Source organism: Camelina sativa, chromosome 18 (assembly GCF_000633955.1).
Source record: "Camelina sativa cultivar DH55 chromosome 18, Cs, whole genome shotgun sequence".
NCBI classification, from domain to species: Eukaryota; Viridiplantae; Streptophyta; class Magnoliopsida; order Brassicales; family Brassicaceae; genus Camelina; species Camelina sativa.
In genome coordinates this window covers 17,430,826-17,451,323 of record NC_025702.1, presented here as the reverse complement: position 1 = coordinate 17,451,323, position 20,498 = coordinate 17,430,826, and the positions used below count along the sequence as shown (strand labels likewise).

General features: G+C 39.3%; 6 protein-coding genes and 1 long non-coding RNA gene across 10 annotated transcripts in view; 6 read left to right on the top strand and 1 right to left on the bottom strand.

Annotated features, from left to right (window-relative positions):
• Positions 725-4,418, top strand: LOC104762219. The gene is made up of 6 exons (XM_010485470.2): positions 725-861; positions 1,315-2,282; positions 2,388-2,511; positions 2,839-3,066; positions 3,169-3,293; positions 3,401-4,418. Exons 1-6 carry the CDS (start codon positions 803-805, stop codon positions 4,144-4,146), a joined length of 2,250 nt encoding a protein of 749 aa, XP_010483772.2. The 5' UTR covers positions 725-802; the 3' UTR covers positions 4,147-4,418.
• Positions 5,422-5,786, top strand: LOC104763617. The gene is made up of 2 exons (XR_002036531.1): positions 5,422-5,608; positions 5,712-5,786. It is a non-coding gene; the product is annotated as an uncharacterized LOC104763617 (long non-coding RNA).
• On the top strand, positions 6,193-7,060 carry LOC109130521 (histone deacetylase 18-like). Its single transcript, XM_019240127.1, has one exon. It carries the CDS (start codon positions 6,443-6,445, stop codon positions 7,058-7,060), a length of 618 nt encoding a protein of 205 aa, XP_019095672.1. The 5' UTR covers positions 6,193-6,442.
• On the top strand, positions 7,536-11,615 carry LOC104762218 (histone deacetylase 5). The gene is made up of 13 exons (XM_010485469.1): positions 7,536-7,808; positions 8,193-8,394; positions 8,511-8,657; positions 8,765-8,877; positions 9,021-9,232; positions 9,315-9,379; positions 9,540-9,710; positions 9,872-9,955; positions 10,179-10,388; positions 10,483-10,676; positions 10,775-10,904; positions 10,981-11,045; positions 11,150-11,615. The coding sequence occupies exons 1-13, from the start codon at positions 7,627-7,629 to the stop codon at positions 11,313-11,315; spliced, it is 1,941 nt and encodes a 646-aa protein (XP_010483771.1). The 5' UTR covers positions 7,536-7,626; the 3' UTR covers positions 11,316-11,615.
• Positions 12,334-16,219, top strand: LOC104762217 (histone deacetylase 5-like). The gene is made up of 13 exons (XM_010485468.2): positions 12,334-12,732; positions 12,984-13,185; positions 13,298-13,444; positions 13,552-13,664; positions 13,761-13,972; positions 14,059-14,123; positions 14,278-14,448; positions 14,608-14,691; positions 14,814-15,023; positions 15,118-15,311; positions 15,420-15,549; positions 15,629-15,693; positions 15,805-16,219. The coding sequence occupies exons 1-13, from the start codon at positions 12,527-12,529 to the stop codon at positions 15,968-15,970; spliced, it is 1,965 nt and encodes a 654-aa protein (XP_010483770.1). The 5' UTR covers positions 12,334-12,526; the 3' UTR covers positions 15,971-16,219.
• LOC104762215 lies at positions 16,882-19,630 on the top strand. Its single transcript, XM_010485463.2, has 3 exons — positions 16,882-18,237; positions 18,328-18,638; positions 18,743-19,630. The coding sequence occupies exons 1-3, from the start codon at positions 17,538-17,540 to the stop codon at positions 19,511-19,513; spliced, it is 1,782 nt and encodes a 593-aa protein (XP_010483765.1). The 5' UTR covers positions 16,882-17,537; the 3' UTR covers positions 19,514-19,630.
• Positions 19,629-20,498, bottom strand: part of LOC104762216 (glycine-rich RNA-binding protein 3, mitochondrial-like) — a 2,956-nt gene continuing 2,086 nt past the window's right edge. For 3 of the 4 annotated variants that reach the window (XM_010485464.2, XM_010485465.2, XM_010485466.2), the window contains exon 6: positions 19,629-20,333. In XM_010485464.2, the coding sequence (XP_010483766.1) occupies positions 19,777-20,333 (557 nt within the window). In that variant the 3' untranslated portion in view covers positions 19,629-19,776. The remainder of the gene's footprint in view (positions 20,334-20,498) is intronic. The other variant, XM_010485467.2, reaches the window with a different exon arrangement.

Here is a 20,498-nt window from a genome sequence, read left to right as displayed (position 1 = left end):
TCTTCCTACTCAATGAAGCTAGGAGTCAAAGAAGGTATTAATCACTTTTTACCCCATGTACTGTAATTAAAAATTTCGTTTATATCTATATGCTACCACACAAAGTCGTACGAACGCATATGTATCTGCAAGGAAGGACCCATAACCATTTATGAAAAAAGAGGCCAGGAACACGAAGTTTCCTGGAAAGATGATAAGAGATGCTTTGATGACAATATATGGACTCATAATCGAGAGGTTGCCAAATATAGGAACCCTTTCTTATAGCTTTTCAGGACTAGCCAGGCAGGACCCGTTTATTAAACGTACATTTATGTTTTTTTTCTTTGTTGTTGTTAATTACTATATACATTTCAAATTTACATGTTTATGTCATAAAATGTCACATACCCAAATCCAAGTTTCATAAATTTCAGTGGTTTAACACGCCATTAAACAAAAAAAAAACATGTTTAACCATTGTAAAACATAATATTAAGTAGGTATGAATTTCCCAAAAGTTAAATGCACCAAAACATTACTATAGAAGCTCAAACATAGAAGTCGGATTCTACTCGACTCCTTTACTAGCACATGGGATGTTTTTGTAAATTTAAGAAAAGTTGGCATGTTCTTTAATAGTTAAAGAATATTAGGGGTCTTTTTAGTTAAAAGTAAAAAAGATATAGGGGTGATATCCGGAAATATCAAATTCTCAGAGAGTGAGAAAGATAATTGTCGTCTTCTTCGTTTCCCCTCTCTTCCCCACACCTTCGGCTCCACTCTCTCTCTCTCTCTCTTACTTTCTCTCTCCACAGTGTGTATGTGTTTCTTCCCCTTTTCAACGACAAAAACTCACCGGCGGTTTCGATTTCTCTGTAAGTAAGTTGAATCGTTTCGGTATCTGAAACTCACATTCTGATTTTTTTTTTCTCATCTCCCCTGTGTTCGTCTTGTACTCTCTCGGGTTTACTGATCATTTATTTTTATTTTCTCGCTTTATATTTCGTACTACGCAAGCAAAAAAAAAGTTGTCTTTGATGATTCTCTGAAAATCTTCGCTCTTCGGCTAACTGATTCTGTGTTTCAGCTTTATCTGCTCTGTTCCTTGTCACGCGTTCCGTACTTTTCACCCGCTTAATGGGTTTTGTTAGGATTTTGTAATCTAGGGTTTCGATTTATAGAACCTCTCTACTGTACATACGATTTCTTTGAGAGTCGTTGGATTTGTATATAGAGTTAGTTACCTGAATCAGTTCGTTGATATTAATTTCTTCTCATCTTCGGTTGGATGATTTTTTTATTAAAGATTCGTTTTTTTTTGTTTTGTTTTAGGTTAAAAAGGTTGAGAATTTCTCATCAATTCAGAATGAGTCCTGGTCAGTTGCCATCAGATTCGATCAAAGTAGTTCCTGGTAGGAGTAAGCTGAGGGTTGAATCTTCAAATCCAGTTCCCAGAGGGAATCCAATATCTAGACCTTCTAAAGTTAAGTTGATTTCACCCGTGGAAGCTATGAAACTTTCATCTGGAAGCAATGTAATGCCGGTTTCTCCTGTTAAGCGTGCTCGTGCAACTTATCAAGTACCAAACGCTGTCCCAGTTCGTCGAACTCCTCAAACACCAACAAGACCTGTCCTGGCTCGTCCAACTTCTGAAGCACCAAGACATGTACCGGGTCGTCCACCTCCTGAAGCACCAAGACCTGTTTCGGCTCAATCAACTCCTAAAACACCCATACATGTCCCGTCTCGTCCAACTTCTGAAGCACCAAGACCTGTCCAGGCTCGTTCAACTCCTGAAGCACCAAGACATGTCCCGGCTCGTCCAATTTCTGAAGCACCAAGACCTGTTTCGGCTCGTCCAACTCCTGAAGCACCAAGACATGTCCCGTCTCGTCCAATTTCTGAAGCACCAAGACCTGTGCCTGCTCGTCCAACTCCTGAAGCACCAAGACCTGTCCAGGCTCAACCAACTCCTAAAGCACCAATACATGTCCCGTCTAGTCCAATTTCTGAAGCACCAAGACCTGTCCAGGCTCGGTCAACTCCTGAAGCACCAAGACATGTCCAGGCTCGTCCAACTCCTGAAGCACCAAGGCGAGTCTTGGCTTTTCCTGCAGAAGGTTTCAGAAAAGAAATTGTTTGCGGTCTTCGAGCTCTGAGTCTGACTACTGCACCAGCGAGACAAAAAACCACTCCAAGGCTCCTTCAATCAAAGACGATCGAGCCTCCTAGTCCACGTGCTTTGCAGATTCGTTCAATAATCAAGCAACAAGCTGCTAATGCTACACAAAATGTAGAAGGTGATATCTTTTGCTTTTCTTTCCTTTCGGAAAGCCAAAGAATCCTAAACTTGTTTGCACATGATGGCTAAAAAAACATGTCTTGCTTTTTCTTGGTTTCTCTAGGGACAATTGTGGAAGTTGGTGATAAAGCTAAAGATAATGGTTTCAAAGAGATACGTCAATCAGTCTCTAATGAAGAACTATCGGAGCTACTTCTATTTCTACCAGCTCAGCATCCTACTTGGAAGTGAGTTACTTGACACATTACATTATTTTTAGAAACGTCAACTAGACCACTCTATGTTGCTAGATAATTGCCATTACGCATACTACTTAAACTCTTTCACATTATGCATATGCTACTTGGTTGAAACTTAAGATTTGGAAATGCCGAAACTTGCTACGTTTTCTAGAGCATGACCATATTAAGACTCATGATGTCATATTGCACTTGTATTGTGACCTAATTTGATTCCTTTGTAGACTAGTCTCTTTAGACCTTTACAAGTTACTAGCTCAACAGTTCCTCTTTGCTTGTGTTAAAATGAACTCTTCCTTTTAACAACTGTACCAGCGGACGCATTATGGATTCTGCCACACCGCCTGAGTTTGACTGCAAGTTTTTGGCTAAACCGGCATCCACTATCACGAGGAAGGCACTTAGACTTTCTAAGGCGATTCCTGCATTACTCAAGGTCGAATTGCTTCCTACATGCAACATTCTTATTGATCTGTTTGGCAGAGTCCCAACGCTATTGAATGTCGAAGTGTACCTTTTCCCAGATGAGAAGAAAACAGAGAGGTACTCAAAAGCCCTTTTCTATGAAGGACAAACTTCTTCTTCTTGTTGAATCGCTGTTATCAGAAAACTTATTAAATCAGGGTATGTACACTAATTCTTCAGGTTTAAAGAGGAATATACTCATCTGTTTGAGGCGATAGCAACTCCCAATGCCATGATTAAAATTGGTATAAACGGCACTGAGTTGTTGATATTCTCCTCGACGCTATTGGACAAGACCTCCCAGTGTATGGCTACTGTATCACTAAAGATATTTTTTATTTTTTGTCCTGAATAACTTACATTTTGAGATTTCCAGAAGAAAAAACAAAGAACTTCCATTTTGTGTTTGCAGTTCTCATCAATACGCAGAAGAAAAAAGAATACTTCCTTTGGGGTTTTTTTCTTCAGATCAAAAACTCACTAGCACTTGTTCCCGGAACTGCTTCACAAATTGATAAAGAGTTTGATGATGGGGATGTTGTTGACATGGATATAGACACTGAATGCTTTACCACGAATGTGGCTCTGAAGCTTATTGCAGAATCAAAAAACACTCCCTCAAGATCACCGGGGAAGTTGAGCAAACAAGCAAGTTTACCTCCTGGTTTCGAGAAGATATGGGCACCACCCTTGGTGAAACTTAATATACAAGGAACTTTAAACACCCTGTCTGATCAAACCGTATCCTCTGGAATAGTGCGTAACCAATCAGGGAAGTGGTTGTTTGGATACATTAGGTGCCATAAGAGCATATCTGAAGTTGCAGCTGGGCTTTTGGCTATATACCATGGCCTCAAATTTCTATGGGACAGCGGTTTCCGAAGAATCCAATTGGAGACAACAAGCTTTGAGATCATCAATGCTCTAACAACAAAATCGTACTTGTCTCCTAAAAGTAGAACGATTCTGGGATCGTGCAAGGACATGATCTTGAGGGAATGGGAGTGTGACATTTACCAAATCTCCAAAGAAGAGAACTCGTGTGCAGAATGGCTAGCCAGCAGATCAGAAGAACAGCCTCAAGGATTAGTTTTCTTCGAATACCCTCCTCGAGGCCTTGTGGATCTTCTGGAGAAAGACCAGCTTGCAGCTAGATAAGCTGCTTCAGCTTTGAGGTACAGTCGTAGTGAACAGCTTAGAGGTACATAGCTTGATTTTGACATTTTGAGGATACTAGAAGAAGAAGAGAATCAAGAGATGTTTTGAGTGTTAACGTGACATCGTAGTCGTAAGTACAGTGGAGTTTCATTGTAAAGACAGCTCAAGTACAGAAACGTTTTTGTGAAGTGAAGAATCAAAATAAGTGTAGAGTTTTCACACTCCAGATTCAGTGTTGTTCATTCTCTTCAGCGTTAGTTTAGGCAGTCTTAACTACAATTGCACATGAACTCCCTCTATATACTTTTTATTCCACAGAAACCCAATTCACCAAACCGAAAACAAAAATAAAAATAAATTTATATGCCGTTTGCAGAAAATTGGGTTTAGTTTTCTACACCGGTTCACCAATTTTAAATTGGTTCAACCGGTCATCGGTTCTAGTAGATTATGAGCTGTCAGACTTTGATTGGTTGAGTTGCTAGGTTTCCCAGTTTCCCTCCAAAGAAGCTCTTTAGATTAAAAAAAAAGAAGATTTTTTTTTTTAAAAAGCAAAAATACTTAGAATTTAATAGCTTCAGAGTTTAGAGTGTGTTTTGTTTTTGCTGCTTGGTTGACCCTCCAGTTTCTCTCATTGCTCTTGGAAAGATAAGACGGTCACATCTCTCTGAGATAACAATGGCCGGCGAATCTTCCGGTAAGGACTGCGACAGTAAAGCCGCCGGGAAAACCAAGCGTAAGGTGGGTCTTGTTTACGACGACACGATGTGCAAACACGACACACCCGACGGTGAGGTTCACGTAGAGTGTCCCGACCGCATCAGAGTTATCTGGGAAAAGCTTCAGCTTGCCGGAGTCACTCAAAGGTTCATACTTTCCTCTTCTCCTGCGATTTTGTTGTCTTTTTGGAGTTTAAGCCCTAGTAAATGCAGAAACTTAGCCAAATTTATTTTTTTCCTGACATTTGATTTTCTAAATCTGAATTTTGTTCTATATATAGTATAAGTGTTTCTATTCTCTTAATCTCTTTTACTTGAGATTCTTCATAATAATATTTGTCTTTTACTTAAGGTTATTGGCGGTTTTGGGTTTGACTTATGTGAAGAAACTTTCTACTCCTTTCTTTTTTGTTTTCACTCATTAAGTCTATCAATTAGTGTCGGAAGGTGGAATCTAGTCTCTCGGGAGTGTTGTATCCATCAAAATCTGTTCTTGGATTTTGCTTATTTTTGCATTCTCTGTACGGACAATATTGGTGTCTCCTTTTCCAGATGTATGGTTCTTGGTGGTACCAAAGCGGAAGATAAACATCTCAAATTGGTTCACACAATAAAACATGTTAACTTAGTGAACTAAATTAGCACAAATCAGAAAGATTCTCGGAGAGACAAGATTGCTTCACAGTTGGATTCACGGAGGTTTATCTGAAGCCGCATATCTTGCAGCTGGATCTGTTGTAGAGGTAATACGAGAGATGCATAAGAGTTATCTCTTTTACAAAAGCAGATTCAATATTGTTAGGATGGTCCGATTGACGATTGATGTTTTCTTGAAATATGTAACAGGTGGCGGAGAAAGTTGCAGAAGGAGAGTTAGATTGTGGCTTTGCTATTGTCAGGCCCCCAGGGCACCATGCTGAGGCAGATGAAGCCAGGGGTTTTTCTTTATTCAACAATGTGGTNGACACCATGCTGAGGCAGATGAAGCCATGGGTTTTTGTCTATTCAACAATGTTGCCGTTGCTGCTAGTTATTTACTAAACCAAAGAGTAAGTACTTCTTTAGTCACATTCCTTTGTTGTGTTTATTCTCATGTTCTTTTGCTTTAAACTAATGCAGCCGGATCTAGGTATCAAGAAAATTCTGATTGTTGATTGGGATATCCATCACGGAAATGGTACACAGAAGATGTTCTGGAAAGATCCCCACATACTAGTATTCTCTGTTCATAGGTATGTATCTGCATACTCTGTCTACTTCTTCTTTCCAAGCTACTTTTTCACATGATCTTACTTGTGGAAATGCATTTGTGGCTAGGTATGACCATGGAAGTTTCTATCCATCGGGTGACGATGGGGGTTATAACATGGTTGGGGAAGGTCCAGGTGAAGGGTTTAACATAAACGTTCCATGGGATCAAGGACGATGTGGAGATGCAGATTATCTTGCGGCATGGGACCATATCTTGATTCCATATCTTGTCTCTATTGGCTGCTCGAGATGGAGAACTGGAGGCAAGTAGAAAAGAGTTAAAGGCCAAAAAGAAGGAGCTAGAAACAAAAGAGAAAGCGCGGCTAATGTTGGTTCGGGCTCGGGAGGATGAAATTCGTGGTCTTCGTGCTAAAATAGAAAGTTTGGTGCAGGAGCGAGATGAGGCAGTAGTGAAAGCTGAACGCCTAGATAAGGAACTCCAAGATGAAAGGTTAAGAAGCCGAGTTGGGAATGGATCTTTTGCATTGTCTCAGAAGTCCAATGAAGACATGGATTCGGACGAGCTTGAACCCATGTCTCAGGAGTTCAATGAAGACATGGACTCGGAAGAGCTCGAAAGCCATGAGGACTTGAAGAAAACCTGGGAACGTATTAGAGAAAACTTAATAACAAGGATGAAAATTTTTAAGCAAGCGGGGGATCTTACCATCTTAGCATCAGCTATCACCAATCGGTACCAAGTGTATCGTCGATGGGAGAGGCAGGGTACTCTACTAGGTTGGGAGCTTGAGGTCGCAGCAGAAGAATACCACAAGTTTCGCGCGTGGCTTGATAAGCTTGGGAAGAAGGACGATTACCATTCTGTAGAAGTGTATGAGAAGTGGTGGAACGATGTTCTTGCTAGCCATCGCCCACCTGTGGTGACTCGTGAAGACGCCTCTTCCCCAACAGTCACAGTAAGCACTAAACGTAGGAAGCGGTAAAGGGTCCGGTGCAACGACTCATAATAAAACACTAAACATCGTATATCAAAAGGTATACATAGCTCGATTTAGTAATAACAGTGGAGTTTCATTGTAACCACAAGACGTTTTTTGTGATTGTAACCAAACAATGTTTTTACTTGACAAGTAACGAGAGATCTTGAAGAACAACAACAGTAACGGAGAAAGTAAAAACAAATTTCAATTTTTTGCAGAAAATCATGTTTTTAATTATAAGAAGATTAGTTAATTTAGTTTTATCGCCGGTCCACTGGTTTCTGCAGTTCAATTGGTCAATCAAGTCCGGTTTGGTTCTTCTAGAAAAATGTGACGTGTCCGATGTTGTTTGGTTTAGATATTAAGTTTCCCTATTCCCTCCAAAGAGTCTCCAAAATAGTCAAACCTTTAAAAAAAAAAATAATATATATATATTAAAAAACGAAAATAAATATAAATAAAATACTTTGAAGCTTTTCAGAGTGAGAGAGCAAAAAAAAAAGATTTAGACCATTCACCTTCTTCTCTCTGATCGTCGTCTAACGATAAGACTGTCACATCTCCCTGATATGGCCATCAATTACGGAGATTGTGACGGTAAAGTCGTCGGAAAAGTCGAGCGAACGGTGGGTCTTATTTACGACGAGACGATGTGTAAACACGACACACCTGACGGCGAGGATCACCCTGAGTGTCCCGATCGCATCAGAGTTATATGGGAGAAGCTTCAGCTCGCCGGAGTTTCTCAAAGGTTCATCCTTTTTTCTCTCTCTCTTCTCGTGCCGGCTCTGTTGTTTGTTTGATTAATAAAGCCCTAGAAAAAAAAAATGCTCAAACTTAGTCAAATTGGGTAATTTCTGATCCCAATCTGTTTTTTCTTGTTTGGTAATGAAATTTAAGCATCTCAATTTGAATATTGTCAAATCGTTCACTGCTGAATTTGATTCTATATAGGTGTGTTTCATCATAGCTCATTAATTTCTAATCCTCTCTTGAATCGGTGTTTTCATTTCATAAGGCTGTTCATTAGAGTAATCTGGCAGCTCATTAGTTAACAAGGTGGGATTTAGTCTTTCGGGAGTGTATCCAATTCCAACTATCCATCACAATTTTTGTTTTTTTTTTCCTTTTGCAGATGCGTGGTTCTTGGTAGTAGCAAAGCAGAAGATAAGCATCTTCAATTGGTTCACACAAAGGACCATGTTAATTTAGTTAAGACTCTTAGCACGAAACAGAAAGATTATCGGAGAAACAAGATTGCTTCTCAGTTGAATTCAATTTATCTCAACGGAAGTTCATCTGAAGCCGCATATCTTGCTGCTGGATCTGTTGTTAAGGTAACAAACAACTCTACATGCATACAGATGACTTGTTCCTCTCTTATTGGAAGATAGAAAACTGCTATAATGATTTGACTGATGATATGTAACAATATTTTCTTGCAAATTAACAGCTGGCAGAGAAAGTTGCACAAGGAGAGTTAGATTCTGGCTTTGCTATTGTCAGGCCCCCTGGACACCATGCTGAGACAGATGAAGCCATGGGTTTTTGTTTATTCAATAATGTTGCTGTTGCTGCTAGTTATTTACTAAACGAGAGAGTAAAGACTACTATTGGCTTTTGCGATGTCCTTATATATCTCTTGCTTACATTCAAATTCTTTTGGTGTGCCTGTTACATAGTTCTTTTGGATTTTCTTGAATGCAGCCGGATCTAGGCGTCAACAAAATTCTGATTGTTGATTGGGATGTCCATCACGGAAATGGTACACAGAAGATGTTCTGGAAAGATCCTCGTGTACTATTTTTCTCTGTTCATAGGTATGTAATTGTGACCTTCGTCTACTCTTCTTTTGAACCCGCTTGTCATGATTTAAGGAGCCAATTTTCGACTCTGTTACCTTTTCACTTGATTTCTATTGATTTTTGTACTTGGAAAGTAACTGGAACGCATTTGTGGTTAGGCATGAGTATGGAAGTTTCTATCCAGCAGGGGATGATGGAGATTATGACATGGTTGGGGAAGGTCTAGGTGAAGGGTTTAACATAAACGTTCCATGGGATCAAGGTCGATGTGGAGATGCAGATTATCTTGCCGCATGGGACCATATCTTGATTCCTGTGGCGAGGGAATTTAACCCTGATATTATATTGCTCTCAGCTGGATTTGATGCAGGTAAATATGGTTTTAAGCAGTTTCTTATTCAAGACTTTGTTACGTTCCGAGTTGTGTAACCTTTTCAAACTCCTCTTAACAGCTATTGGTGATCCCCTCGGAGGTTGTCGCGTGACACCATATGGATATTCAGTTATGTTGAAGAAGGTTGCTGTTGAACTGAACTCCCTCTTTTTCTCATTGTTTGTATTTGCGTTTCACGGGTCTCCAGCACTGAAAATAACACTTCTTGGTTTAGCTGGTTGTTTATTCCTGAGCTACGTACTTGTATTTGATATCATTCTGTGTTTCACCAATGTTCTCTCAGCTTATGGAGTTTGCACATGGAAAGATTGTGATGGCATTAGAGGGAGGGTACAATCTTGACTCAATTGCAAAGTCTTCACTTGCATGTGTCGAAGTTTTGCTTGAAGACAAAGAAATTCAAGCTTCTTCTGAAGCATACCCATTCGAGTCTACATGGCGTGTGATACAAGCGGTATGCCTCTATACCATCCTATCTTCTTAGTCTTCTTACTTTCTCCTTTCACAATCTGAAACAACTTTATTTCTCTTTCCATTTATATTTTCGGTCATATATATATTCTATAGTGCCTATGTTTCTAGTAGAAAAAACTGATCTGTTTCTTGTGGGTTTAGGTACGCAAAAGGCTATGCGCATATTGGCCTTCACTTGCAGATGAATTATCGTGGAAGCTGATTAATCAGAAAGTTCCTACTCCAGTTGGGCACCCTTCTTTTTGTCAATCATTTCCATTTTCATCGTTAATCAGAAAGCGTTTCCTTGCCAGATCGGATTTCCGAAAACCTCACTTTTTTATCACTTAGCAACCACTTCTTAACTTTTTTGCCTCTTTACTAAATTTCCTCTGCTTAATCTTCTTTTTTAGAGACAGTTTCTGTATTTCTTTCTTATCACAGAATTTCTTTTGTTTGTTCATTATAGATTATCCTTATCTCAAGCTCCGACTCTGAAACTGAAGACGACGCCCAAGGACTCCTGGATCAGATGTCGAAACTCAGCATTGAAAACCACCAAGTAGATACTGCACGTACATCTTGGAGAGCTGATCTTGCAAAGGTTGACGTTTGGTATGCTTCTTTTGGATCCAACATGTGGAAACCAAGGTTTCTTTGCTATATTCAAGGGGGACTGGTAAGTGACCCTGTTTTGTTTTGTTTTATTTTGGGGTTGGGTCTGAGCTTTGGTCTTAACTGACACATATATGGCTGCCTGTATTTATTTTCAGGTCGAGGGAATGAAAAAGGCATGTGTTGGTTCAATGGATAAAAGTCCACCAAAGGAAATAGTGTGGAAAACATTTCCACATAGATTGTTCTTTGGCCGTGAATCTTCACCTAGCTGGGGTGTAGGCGGAGTTGGTTTCGCCAATCCCCTTGCTAATCACAATGATCAAATTCACATGTGTTTGTACAGAATCACGTTAAGTTTTACCACTCTTCATCTCAGTTTCCACTTTCCATATGTAATACATTTGGTGAACTTTTCTACTTATTCACTGTGTTTTTTGTCTTGAACAGGCTTGAGCAGTTCAACGACGTTCTGTGTCAAGAAAATTGTTTGAATGTAGATACTGATTTGCCAGTCATTGATCTAGCTGGTCTGCAGTTAGCAGAGAACAAAGGCGCCATAATACCTGAAGCTGTTTCGGTTAGTCAGAGGATAAATGTTGATTGATACACTAATAGAAACATGTAATAATCACACTTATACACATTGTTTACAGAATAGTTGGTATGGATCTGTTGTCTGCTTGGGGAAAGAATGCGACATTCCTATACTTACAATGACGTAAGTTTTCATTATTCTTTTCACTTTTGCTGCGAGACGAATAATCTCAACTAACCTCATTTTTTTCCTGCGGTTTAATTTCTGAATAACTTTTTTGTTTGCAGCTGCACGCTTTCTGTGTTTGAGAAGTTCAAATCCGGTGAGATCCATCTAAGACCTCCTGCAAAAGCCTATGCCAACACTTTCATAAGGGGCCTTGTGGAAGGAGGAAGGTTCTCTGCAGAAGAAGCTGAGGCTTACATTGACAAAGCTGCGTCTACACCTCTCTGAAGTATTATTTATACCCAGAAACCGCTGACGATGTGGAGCCTCAGGTTTCTGAGTCATTCAATTAAGACTAAAACCACAGGTTCAGAAATATATATTCTGAGACTTTATGAGTATGTCTTCTGAAAGAAAGATTGTTTCCTCTCGTGGCTTTGAGTTTGCTCCCTAAGCAAATTCCTGTATGTATACTGTATTTTAGTTATCTTCGGTATTATGTGGGTTGTGTAGATCATTAAACCCTGTATGGTTTGTATTAAATGCAGGTTTAGAATGCAAATCAATATTATGAATTCGGCTTACGTATTTGATGTATAATTTTGTTGAGAATGCAAATTTGTGGTATTCGTGCCAAAATTGAGAGTTTGCTGCGGGAGCGAGATGAGGCGGTAGCAACAGCTGAACGCCTAGATAAAGAACTCCAAGAAAATAGATCAAGAAGCCGACTTGAGAATGAAGACATGGACTCGGAAGATCTCGAGCCCGATCTTGAAACCCTGTTGCAGGAGTTCAAGAAAGAGATAACATAACAAGTGCAATGACGAATTTTTGGTGGAACTCAAGAGTAGGAAAAAAAAAAGAATTAAGATGTATTTGGTTTCATGGAAAAAGATGTGTCAATCTAAGGAGGGTGGTTTAGGTTTCCGTGACATTAGTAATCAGGCATTACTCGCTAAACAAGCCTGAAGGTTACTACTTTCTGTGCCGAGTTCTCTATTATCAAGAGTGTACAAACTAAAAGCTAGGTGTTTTTCCACTAAGGATTTTATGGAGGCAAAAATGGGCACAAGAGACCTTCATATGCTTGGCGAAATATAATAATGCATGGGTAGATAAAATGGGTATTTGATGACGCTCCTCGATCGACGTCCAATAAAATAAACAAATCTTTATTATTGATTTAAACCTCTTATCGAGTACTCTTATTACTGCACATATATATGGTTCTTGGATTGGAACCAACATACATATTTGCTCTCAGAACTTTTTCCTCCTGCAGATGTGAATTAATAGGGAGATATTTTCGTTTCGTCCTTCTAATTAATGTCCATTTACAAGAGACAAAACGATTACAGCGAGCCAAAATAAAAAGGGAAAATAGAGAAATAAAAAACAAAAATACTTCTGACCAAACAAAATAAAAAGCATGGACTCAAATCTTCTTCACACATTCGTCGAACGATAAGACTATCAAATCACATTCTCATCTCTCTGATATGGCCATGGCCGGGGAATCTTCCCGGAAAAACTACGATAAAATGGACGGTGATGAAGTCGCCGGGAAAAGCCAGCGAAAGGTGGGTCTTGTTTATGACGACACAATGTGCAAACACGACACACCTGACGGTGAAGATCACCCTGAGTTTCCCAACCGCATCAGAGTTATATGGGAGATGCTTCAGCTCGCCGGGGTCTCTCAAAGGTTCTCTCTCTCTCTCTCTCTCTCTCTCTCTCTCTCTCTCTCTCTCCAGCCGACTTTATTCTTTGTTTGTTTGTTAATTTGTATGCTACTGAATAGGGGGTTTAAGGTGTGTTTCCTCTATTGACTTGATGTTTTCACTTTTGTTTAATTTTCACTCATTAGAGTAAATTGGCAGCCCATTAGTTAGCTCTTAGTTAATTAGTAAGAGTACTACTATTTGCAATTTTTGTCTTTTTTTTTTCCTTTTGCAGATGTGTGGTTCTTGGTAGTAATAAAGCAGACGATAAGCATCTCCAATTGGTTCACACAAAGGACCATGTTAATCTAGTTAGGACTCTTAGCACAAAACAGAAAGATTATCAGAGAAACAAGATTGCTTTAGAGTTGAGTTCGATTTATCTCAACGGAAGTTCATCTGAAGCCGCATATCTTGCAGCTGGATCTGTTGTTAAGGTAACAAACAACTCTACATGCATACAGATGACGTGTTCCTATCTTATTGGAAGATAGAAAACAACTTGCTAGATATTTTGATATGTAACAATATTTTCTTGCAAATTAACAGCTGGCAGAGAAAGTTGCACAAGGAGAGTTAGATTCTGGCTTTGCTATTGTCAGGCCCCCAGGGCACCATGCTGAGACAGATGAAGCCATGGGTTTTTGTTTATTCAACAATGTTGCTGTTGCTGCTAGTTATTTGCTAAACGAAAGAGTAAAAGACTTCTATTGACTTTTGAGATGTCGTTGTATTTTCTTACTTACATTCAAATTCTTTTGGTGTGCCTGTTACCAAGTTCTTTTGGATTTTCTTGAATGCAGCCGGATTTAGGTGTCAACAAAATTCTGATTGTTGATTGGGATGTCCATCACGGAAATGGTACACAGAAGATGTTCTGGAAAGATCCTCGTGTACTATTTTTCTCTGTTCATAGGTATGTAACGTAACTGTGACCTTTGTCTACTCTTCTTTTGAAACCGCTTGTCATTATTTATACTTGGAAAATAACTGGAAAAGCATTTGTGGTTAGGCATGAGTATGGAAGTTTCTATGCACCAGGGGATGATGGAGATTATAACATGGTTGGGGAAGGTCCAGGTGAAGGGTTTAACATAAACGTTCCATGGGATCAAGGACAATGTGGAGATGCAGATTATCTTGCCGCATGGGACCATATATTCGTTCCTGTGGCGAGGGAATTTAACCCTGATATTATATTGCTCTCAGCTGGATTTGATGCAGGTATATGATTTAAATTTTAAAGCATATTTTTTTCAAGGCCTTGTTACGTTCAGAGTTGTGTAACCTTTTCAAACTCCTCTTAACAGCTATTGGTGATCCCCTCGGAGGTTGTCGCGTGACACCATATGGATATTCAGCTATGTTGAAGAAGGTTGGTGTTGAAGTGAACCTCTTTCTTCATTATTTGTATTTGCGTTTCACGGGTCTCCAGCACTGAAAATAACATTACTTGGTTTAGCTGGTTGTTTATCCCAGAGCTATGTACTTGGATTTGATATCATTCTGTTTCACCAATGTTCTCTCAGCTGATGGAGTTTGCAGATGGGAAGATTGTGATGGCATTAGAGGGAGGGTACAATCTTGACTCAATAGCAAAGTCTTCACTTGCATGTGTCCAAGTTTTGCTTGAAGACAAAGAAATTCAAGCTTCTTCTGAAACATACCCATTCGAGTCTACATGGCGTGTGATACAAGCGGTATGGCCCTATATCATCTTATCTTCTTAATTACATTCTAATTTCATAATCTAAAACAATTTATTTTTCTTTCCAGCTATTTTTTCGGTCATATATATTTATATTATATTAGTGCCCATGTTACTAGTTGACAAACTCATCTGTTTCTTGTGTGTTTAGGTACGCAAAAGGCTATGCGCATATTGGCCGTCACTTGCAGATGAATTATCGTGGAAGCTGATTAATCAGAAACGTCCTACTCCAGTAGGGCACCCTTCTTTTTTTGTCAACCATTTCCATTTTCATTGTTTATCACTTAGCAACCACTTCGAGACAGTTTCTGTTTGTCTTCTTATCACAGAATTTATTTTGTTTGTTCATTATAGATTATCCTTATTTCAAACTCCGACTCTGAAACTGAAGATGACGCCCAAGGACTCCTGGATCAGATGTCGAAACTTAGCATTGAAAACCACCAAGTAGATACTGCACGTACATCTTGGAGAGCTGATCTTGCAAAGGTTGACGTTTGGTATGCTTCTTTTGGATCCAACATGTGGAAACCGAGGTTTCTTTGCTATATTCAAGGGGGACAGGTAAGTGACCCTGTTTTGTTTTGCTTTATATTGTGGTTGGGTCTGAGCTTTGGTCTTAACTGACACAAATATGGCTGTCTGTATTTATTTTCAGGTCGATGGATTGAAAAGGGCATGTGTTGGTTCAATAGATAAAAGTCCACCAAAGGAAATAGTGTGGAAAACATTTGCACATAGATTGTTCTTTGGCCGTGAACATACAGCTAGGTGGGGTGCAGGCGGAGTTGCTTTCGCCAATCCCCTTGCTAATCCCAATAATGAAATTCACATGTGTTTGTACAGAATCACGTTAAGTGTACCACCACCACTTTTTCATCTCAGTTTCCACTTTCCGTATGCAATTCATTTGGTGATCTTTTCTACTTATTCCCTATCTGTGGTTTTTTCTTTGAACAGGCTTGAGCAGTTCAACGACGTTCTGCGTCAAGAAAATGCTTTGAGTGTAGATACTGATTTTCCAGTCTTTGATCTAGCTGCTCTGCAGTTAACAGAGAACAAAGGAGCCGTTATACCTGAAGCTGTTTCGGTTAGTCAGATTACAAATGTTGATTGATACACACTAATAGAAACATGTAATACACACACTTATACACATTTGTTTACAGGATAGTTGGTATGGATCTGTTGTCTGCTTGGGGAAAGAATGCGATATTCCTATACTTACAATGACGTAAGTTTTCATTATTCTTTTTTCTCTTTTGCTGCTGAGAAAACAGAGTTAAACTGCCGACTAACCTCATTTTTTTTTCCTGCGGTTTCTCAATGACTTTTTTGTTTGCAGTTGCACGCATTCTGTGTCTGAGAAGTTCAAATCCGGTGAGTTCCCTCTCAGACCTCCTGCAAAAGCCTATGCCTATACTTTAATAAGGGGACTTGTGGAAGGAGGAAGATTCTCTGAAGAAGAAGCTGAGGCTTACATAGGCGAAGCTGCGTCTAAACCTCTCTGAAGTATTATTATTAACCCAAAAACTGCTCACGAAAAAACCACACTGGTTAAGAAATATTGCGAGACTTTTGAGTATGTCACTTGGCTGTGTTAATGTATTAATGTACTAAAATGCTTCGATATGGTGAAGTTGTATTCGGTCTAGTATTATGTGGGCTGTGTAGTAGGATCATAAACCCTCTGTATCTGTATGGTTAGTATTAAATGCCGGTTCCGAATGCAAATCAATAATAAATATGATTAAGGACATGTTCTTTTTCCAATTTTTGTTTAAGTAAAAGCTCCATTGGTTGCAGTTTAGTGTTTACAAAATTTGGCATAAAAATGAAAACAAAATTGAAAAAAAGAACTACTTAAAACGTGATATATCTATTTATGTAATGCTCAACATACCGGAAAATATATATATATATATATGTAGTTTTTATATACTGGAAAAATATATATATGTATTTTCTGTATACCGGAAAAAATATATATGTATTTTTTATATACCAGAAAAATATATTTATTGTTCTTACACTATATTAGTATTATTAACGTAAAATCATTTAAATTAACATATATATAAATCATTTAAAATTAACATATATATATATATATATATTAATTGTCTAACTCCAAAATTGTATCAAAGAATTTTCAATCCAAGACTATTTTCGTATTAACTTCTGAGTTCTGTCATTGTGCATCACTTGAATTCTCGTCTTAAATATGGGAAATGGGCAAAATGATAATAATATCTTTGTTGTTTCGTAGTTGTTTGGGTTATTCAACAACTTAACCTTTTTTTTTCTTTTTATTTTTTCTTTTTAAAACATTATTATCTGATATTTGGGAATTTAATAATAACCTTACAGTTTTTTTTTTTTTTTCTCACTAAATTACTTGCCGTATCGTCCGTTATTCTTGTATAAACGAAGCTCCTATCGAAAGATAATTACTAATAAATAAAAACACAGAGCCGTTCGTTCGTGAGCTCGTCTTGTCTTAATTTGACAGATTCGATTGTACCCACTTCCGACAAAGATTCCACTTTTTCTCCGATTGTTAGATATCTTAGACCTTGAGCTTCTCCATTGGTGTTAATTGATCAATTCTTCAAGCTACACAACCAAGATCTCTCTCTTCTTCTTCTTCTTCTTCTTCTTCTTGTTCTCTTCGTTCCTTGCAGTTTTTGCCTAAAGGGTACACGTTGTCTGTTCCCTCACCTTATCTCTGACGGAAAAATCGAAGCTTTCTTGGGTTTTGGAAGATGGGTATTGCTCAGTAATTCGATTTCGGGATAGTTCGATACAAAGTTTGGTTTTTTTTTTGGGCGTTGCTCTCTCAACTTGAGTCCTACATTCTCTTAATACGGGTTTCTTGGTCTCGACTTTGAGGTTCCTTGTGTTGAATTCGTTTGTGAATTTGCTAGATAAGATTAGGATATAGTCTCTGTACTTGACAAGTTAAAGCTCTGAGCTTTCGATATGAATTTGGAATTCCTGCATTGGAATGAAGAAGTGGAGTATCTAATGTTCAGTTTTGTGTTGATCTCTTGATTCTTCAAGACAAGAGAGTAAGAAATGGATATATGGTTAATCGCTGCGACTGCTGCTACGGGGTATATAGCTAAGCAATTGCAGAATGTGACCAAAGGTAGAAGTAGCATTCTTGAATCTTCTTCGGATGATGTGAAGTCCGAATCTCCTCCTAGGTGCCTGCTTAGCAGATTAGTAAGAGGCAAGAAGACTAATGAAACCAAGCTTGGGGATGAGATCATGATATCAGATTGGGAAAATCCGGATGCATCTACGAGTGGGGGTAATTTGGGATATGACGATACTAACCATTCAGATTCTTTGTTTAGCTTGATGCCAGAGTTCTCTGAGCTTGAACATGGGAATTGGAATCCCAGTGGTACTCTTGCAGGTGACTCTTCATTTAGGCAGAGAACATCCATTAGGAGAAACCATCGGTACAGGCGATTAACCAAACCTTTGAGTTCCCTGGATAGTTGCTTAATGTCTCGGTTTCATAGAGAGCAAATGACCATGGAAGATTACATGACTAGTCCGTTTCCATCACCACACGCTTCAGTCTCAAGGCCATTACTCGTGACTGATGGTACTCGTGTGATTAGTAAGAGCACTGCAGATTCGTTGTGGCTGAGCCAACATATTACTCTCGATGAAGATCAGGCTACACATAGTTGCAAATTCTCCGGATTGGAGTCTTCGGTTGAGAGAAGTGTAGGAAATGAGACGAGCAAGAGTAGAAGGCATGGTAAAGTTATTGCAATCTTTAAACTGTAATTATTTATGCTAGAAAATTGAAAAGACTGTACATGGCACTTAAGTTTCTTTTTTCTTTCAGGACTAGGTGATGCAACAATGTTGCTACAAATTGGGATCTCGATTGGCATCATGTCCTCGTTCATGGCAAACCAAGCCGAAGTGAGCAAAGTCAAACAAGAGCTGAAGCAAACAGAGAACTTGGTACATGATTTAGAAGATGAGCTCGAGATGAAAGACTCGTTGATAGTAAAGGAGATAGATATTGCAAAGGCAGCTGAGAATTCAGAATCTATAAGTAATATTGAAGCAGAGCTTGAAGCTGAACTTGAAAGGCTAGAAATCAACATGAACTCCTCCAACACTGAGACAAGACTCTCTGATTTGATTGAGGTGTGTTTGTCTACATTTTTCAACTATGCTATTTGCATTGCCTTGCTTGAAACACCAAATTTCAAAGTTTAATATTGTAATTTCTACTTTGAACTTTTTTGTAGATGGAGCCGGATTGTGAGGTAGAATTTGCTCAGGGTGAACTGAGAGCTGATCAGGTTAAAGGGAAGCGTTTAGATGAACCTGAGTCCAACCAAGACCCAAGTGGTGACTCCACGCCTGACTCAGGAAACTATGCTGTCTCACCTCGTGAATTGAGCTTGCGGTTGCATAAAGTAATCAATTCACGTCTTGAGAAACGGATTGAAGAGCTTGAGTCTGCACTCCAGGAGAGCCAAAGGAAGGTGGAGCAGCTGGTCATGGAATCAGAGAGCAAGAAGAAGTCATGGTCAAGGTTATGGGAACACCGTGAAGTGATGACATATAAGAGTGACTCGAAAATCCCAGTTGCTATAGAGCACACCAAGACTAATCTTGCGGAGATCCAACCCCTGGTTATGAACTTAACTGGAGAAGCACTTGATGCATTCAATGAGTCTTACGACGAACTGATGAAAATAAACGATGACTCGGAAGATGATGATGATGATTTACAGTTGGAAATGCAAGAGAGCGGGATTCATCAAGAAGAGTTCTCTTCAACAAACAAAAGTTCACCTTGGAGCCATCAGAAGGATGATTCGAAGGTGCAGGAGCAGGAGCTGCTAGACCTTATTGGTATGGAAGACGAAGAAGAAGAAAGTAGCCACTTTGAGAGTGAAATGGAGAAGCAACTGATAAAGCAGATTGTTGAGAAAACAAAACAAGGGTCTCCTGTGGTGTTGAATGCTCAGAAGATGCTATTTCTCATGGAAGAAACTGAACATAAGCTGTAACATAGGCAACATCAGAGTTCGGAATTTTTAAAGTCTGATTAATGTGTAGACCATAAGAAAAGTTGAAACAAAGCTCACATTTTTGTTTTAAAATTCAATAGATACCTTCAGAAACAATCTCAAACTACAACTTATTTTCAAGATAGAAATAGCAGATTGTTACTAGATAAAATGTTTTCCTCAGGAAAATTCAGATAACTATTACTAATCATAAAAACTAATATGAAAACACCAAGTCTTGAAAACATTTTTTGCTACTTGCTTCAAGCTCTTTTGGCAACATCAGTGTCATCTTCGAAATCTCCTTCCACTGGTCCATTCTCCATCTTAATTTCACTTTTCTCCATACTTCCAAATTGATCTTCACCGCCAAATTGGCTACCGGCAGCAAACTGAGAATTGTCACCACCAAATTGCGAGCTGTTGGGAACAGGGTTTCCTCCAAACTGGCTATCTCCAGCGAACCCACCATTATTGCTACCGTAAGTATTGGCACTACCATAACCACTACTTCCATTATAGTCACCAACAGCCCCTGCAGTTGCACTTGGAACCTCACCATAAGTGTTGCCGCTAGATCCATATCCACTGCTTGCACCATAACCACCACCAGCTCCGTGACCAGTAGCATCGCCTCCATAGCCACCAGCACCACTGCCGCCATAGCCACCAGCACTGCCGCCATAGCCTCCAGCATTGCTGCCATAGCCTCCAGCATTGCCGCTGCCATACCCTCCAGCATTGCCGCTGCCATAGCCACCACCGCCTCCATAGCCACCAGCACCGCCACCTCCATAGCCGCCGCCTCCATAGCCACCGCCTCCATAGCCCCCACCTCCAAAACCACCACCACTTGTTCTATCATTTGCATAATTTACTTTAACAACCCGGCCATGGAGATCCTGAGGGAAGATTAAGGCAATGGATCAAACAGGGAAATTTATCAGTGAATGTTAAACTCAACAAAACAAAACTTCCAATATCA

What these genes read in the sequence shown, in the direction of transcription:
- LOC104762219 (XM_010485470.2), top strand. Translation starts at nt 803, where the DNA reads ATGTGTTTCTTCCCCTTTTCAACGACAAAAACTCACCGGCGGTTTCGA. An exon ending in CGGTTTCGATTTCTCTGTAA is followed by an intron (nt 862 to 1,314) that starts GTAAGTTGAATC and finishes GTTTTGTTTTAG; the next exon opens with GTTAAAAAGGTTGAGAATTT. An exon ending in GCTCAGCATCCTACTTGGAA is followed by an intron (nt 2,512 to 2,838) that starts GTGAGTTACTTG and finishes CAACTGTACCAG; the next exon opens with CGGACGCATTATGGATTCTG.
- LOC109130521 (XM_019240127.1), top strand. Translation starts at nt 6,443, where the DNA reads ATGTTGGTTCGGGCTCGGGAGGATGAAATTCGTGGTCTTCGTGCTAAA.
- LOC104762218 (XM_010485469.1), top strand. Translation starts at nt 7,627, where the DNA reads ATGGCCATCAATTACGGAGATTGTGACGGTAAAGTCGTCGGAAAAGTC. An exon ending in CTGCTGGATCTGTTGTTAAG is followed by an intron (nt 8,395 to 8,510) that starts GTAACAAACAAC and finishes GCAAATTAACAG; the next exon opens with CTGGCAGAGAAAGTTGCACA. An exon ending in CTCAGCTGGATTTGATGCAG is followed by an intron (nt 9,233 to 9,314) that starts GTAAATATGGTT and finishes TCCTCTTAACAG; the next exon opens with CTATTGGTGATCCCCTCGGA.
- LOC104762217 (XM_010485468.2), top strand. Translation starts at nt 12,527, where the DNA reads ATGGCCATGGCCGGGGAATCTTCCCGGAAAAACTACGATAAAATGGAC. An exon ending in CAGCTGGATCTGTTGTTAAG is followed by an intron (nt 13,186 to 13,297) that starts GTAACAAACAAC and finishes GCAAATTAACAG; the next exon opens with CTGGCAGAGAAAGTTGCACA. An exon ending in ATGTGTTTGTACAGAATCAC is followed by an intron (nt 15,312 to 15,419) that starts GTTAAGTGTACC and finishes TTCTTTGAACAG; the next exon opens with GCTTGAGCAGTTCAACGACG.
- LOC104762215 (XM_010485463.2), top strand. Translation starts at nt 17,538, where the DNA reads ATGGATATATGGTTAATCGCTGCGACTGCTGCTACGGGGTATATAGCT. An exon ending in GAGCAAGAGTAGAAGGCATG is followed by an intron (nt 18,238 to 18,327) that starts GTAAAGTTATTG and finishes TTTTTCTTTCAG; the next exon opens with GACTAGGTGATGCAACAATG. An exon ending in GACTCTCTGATTTGATTGAG is followed by an intron (nt 18,639 to 18,742) that starts GTGTGTTTGTCT and finishes ACTTTTTTGTAG; the next exon opens with ATGGAGCCGGATTGTGAGGT.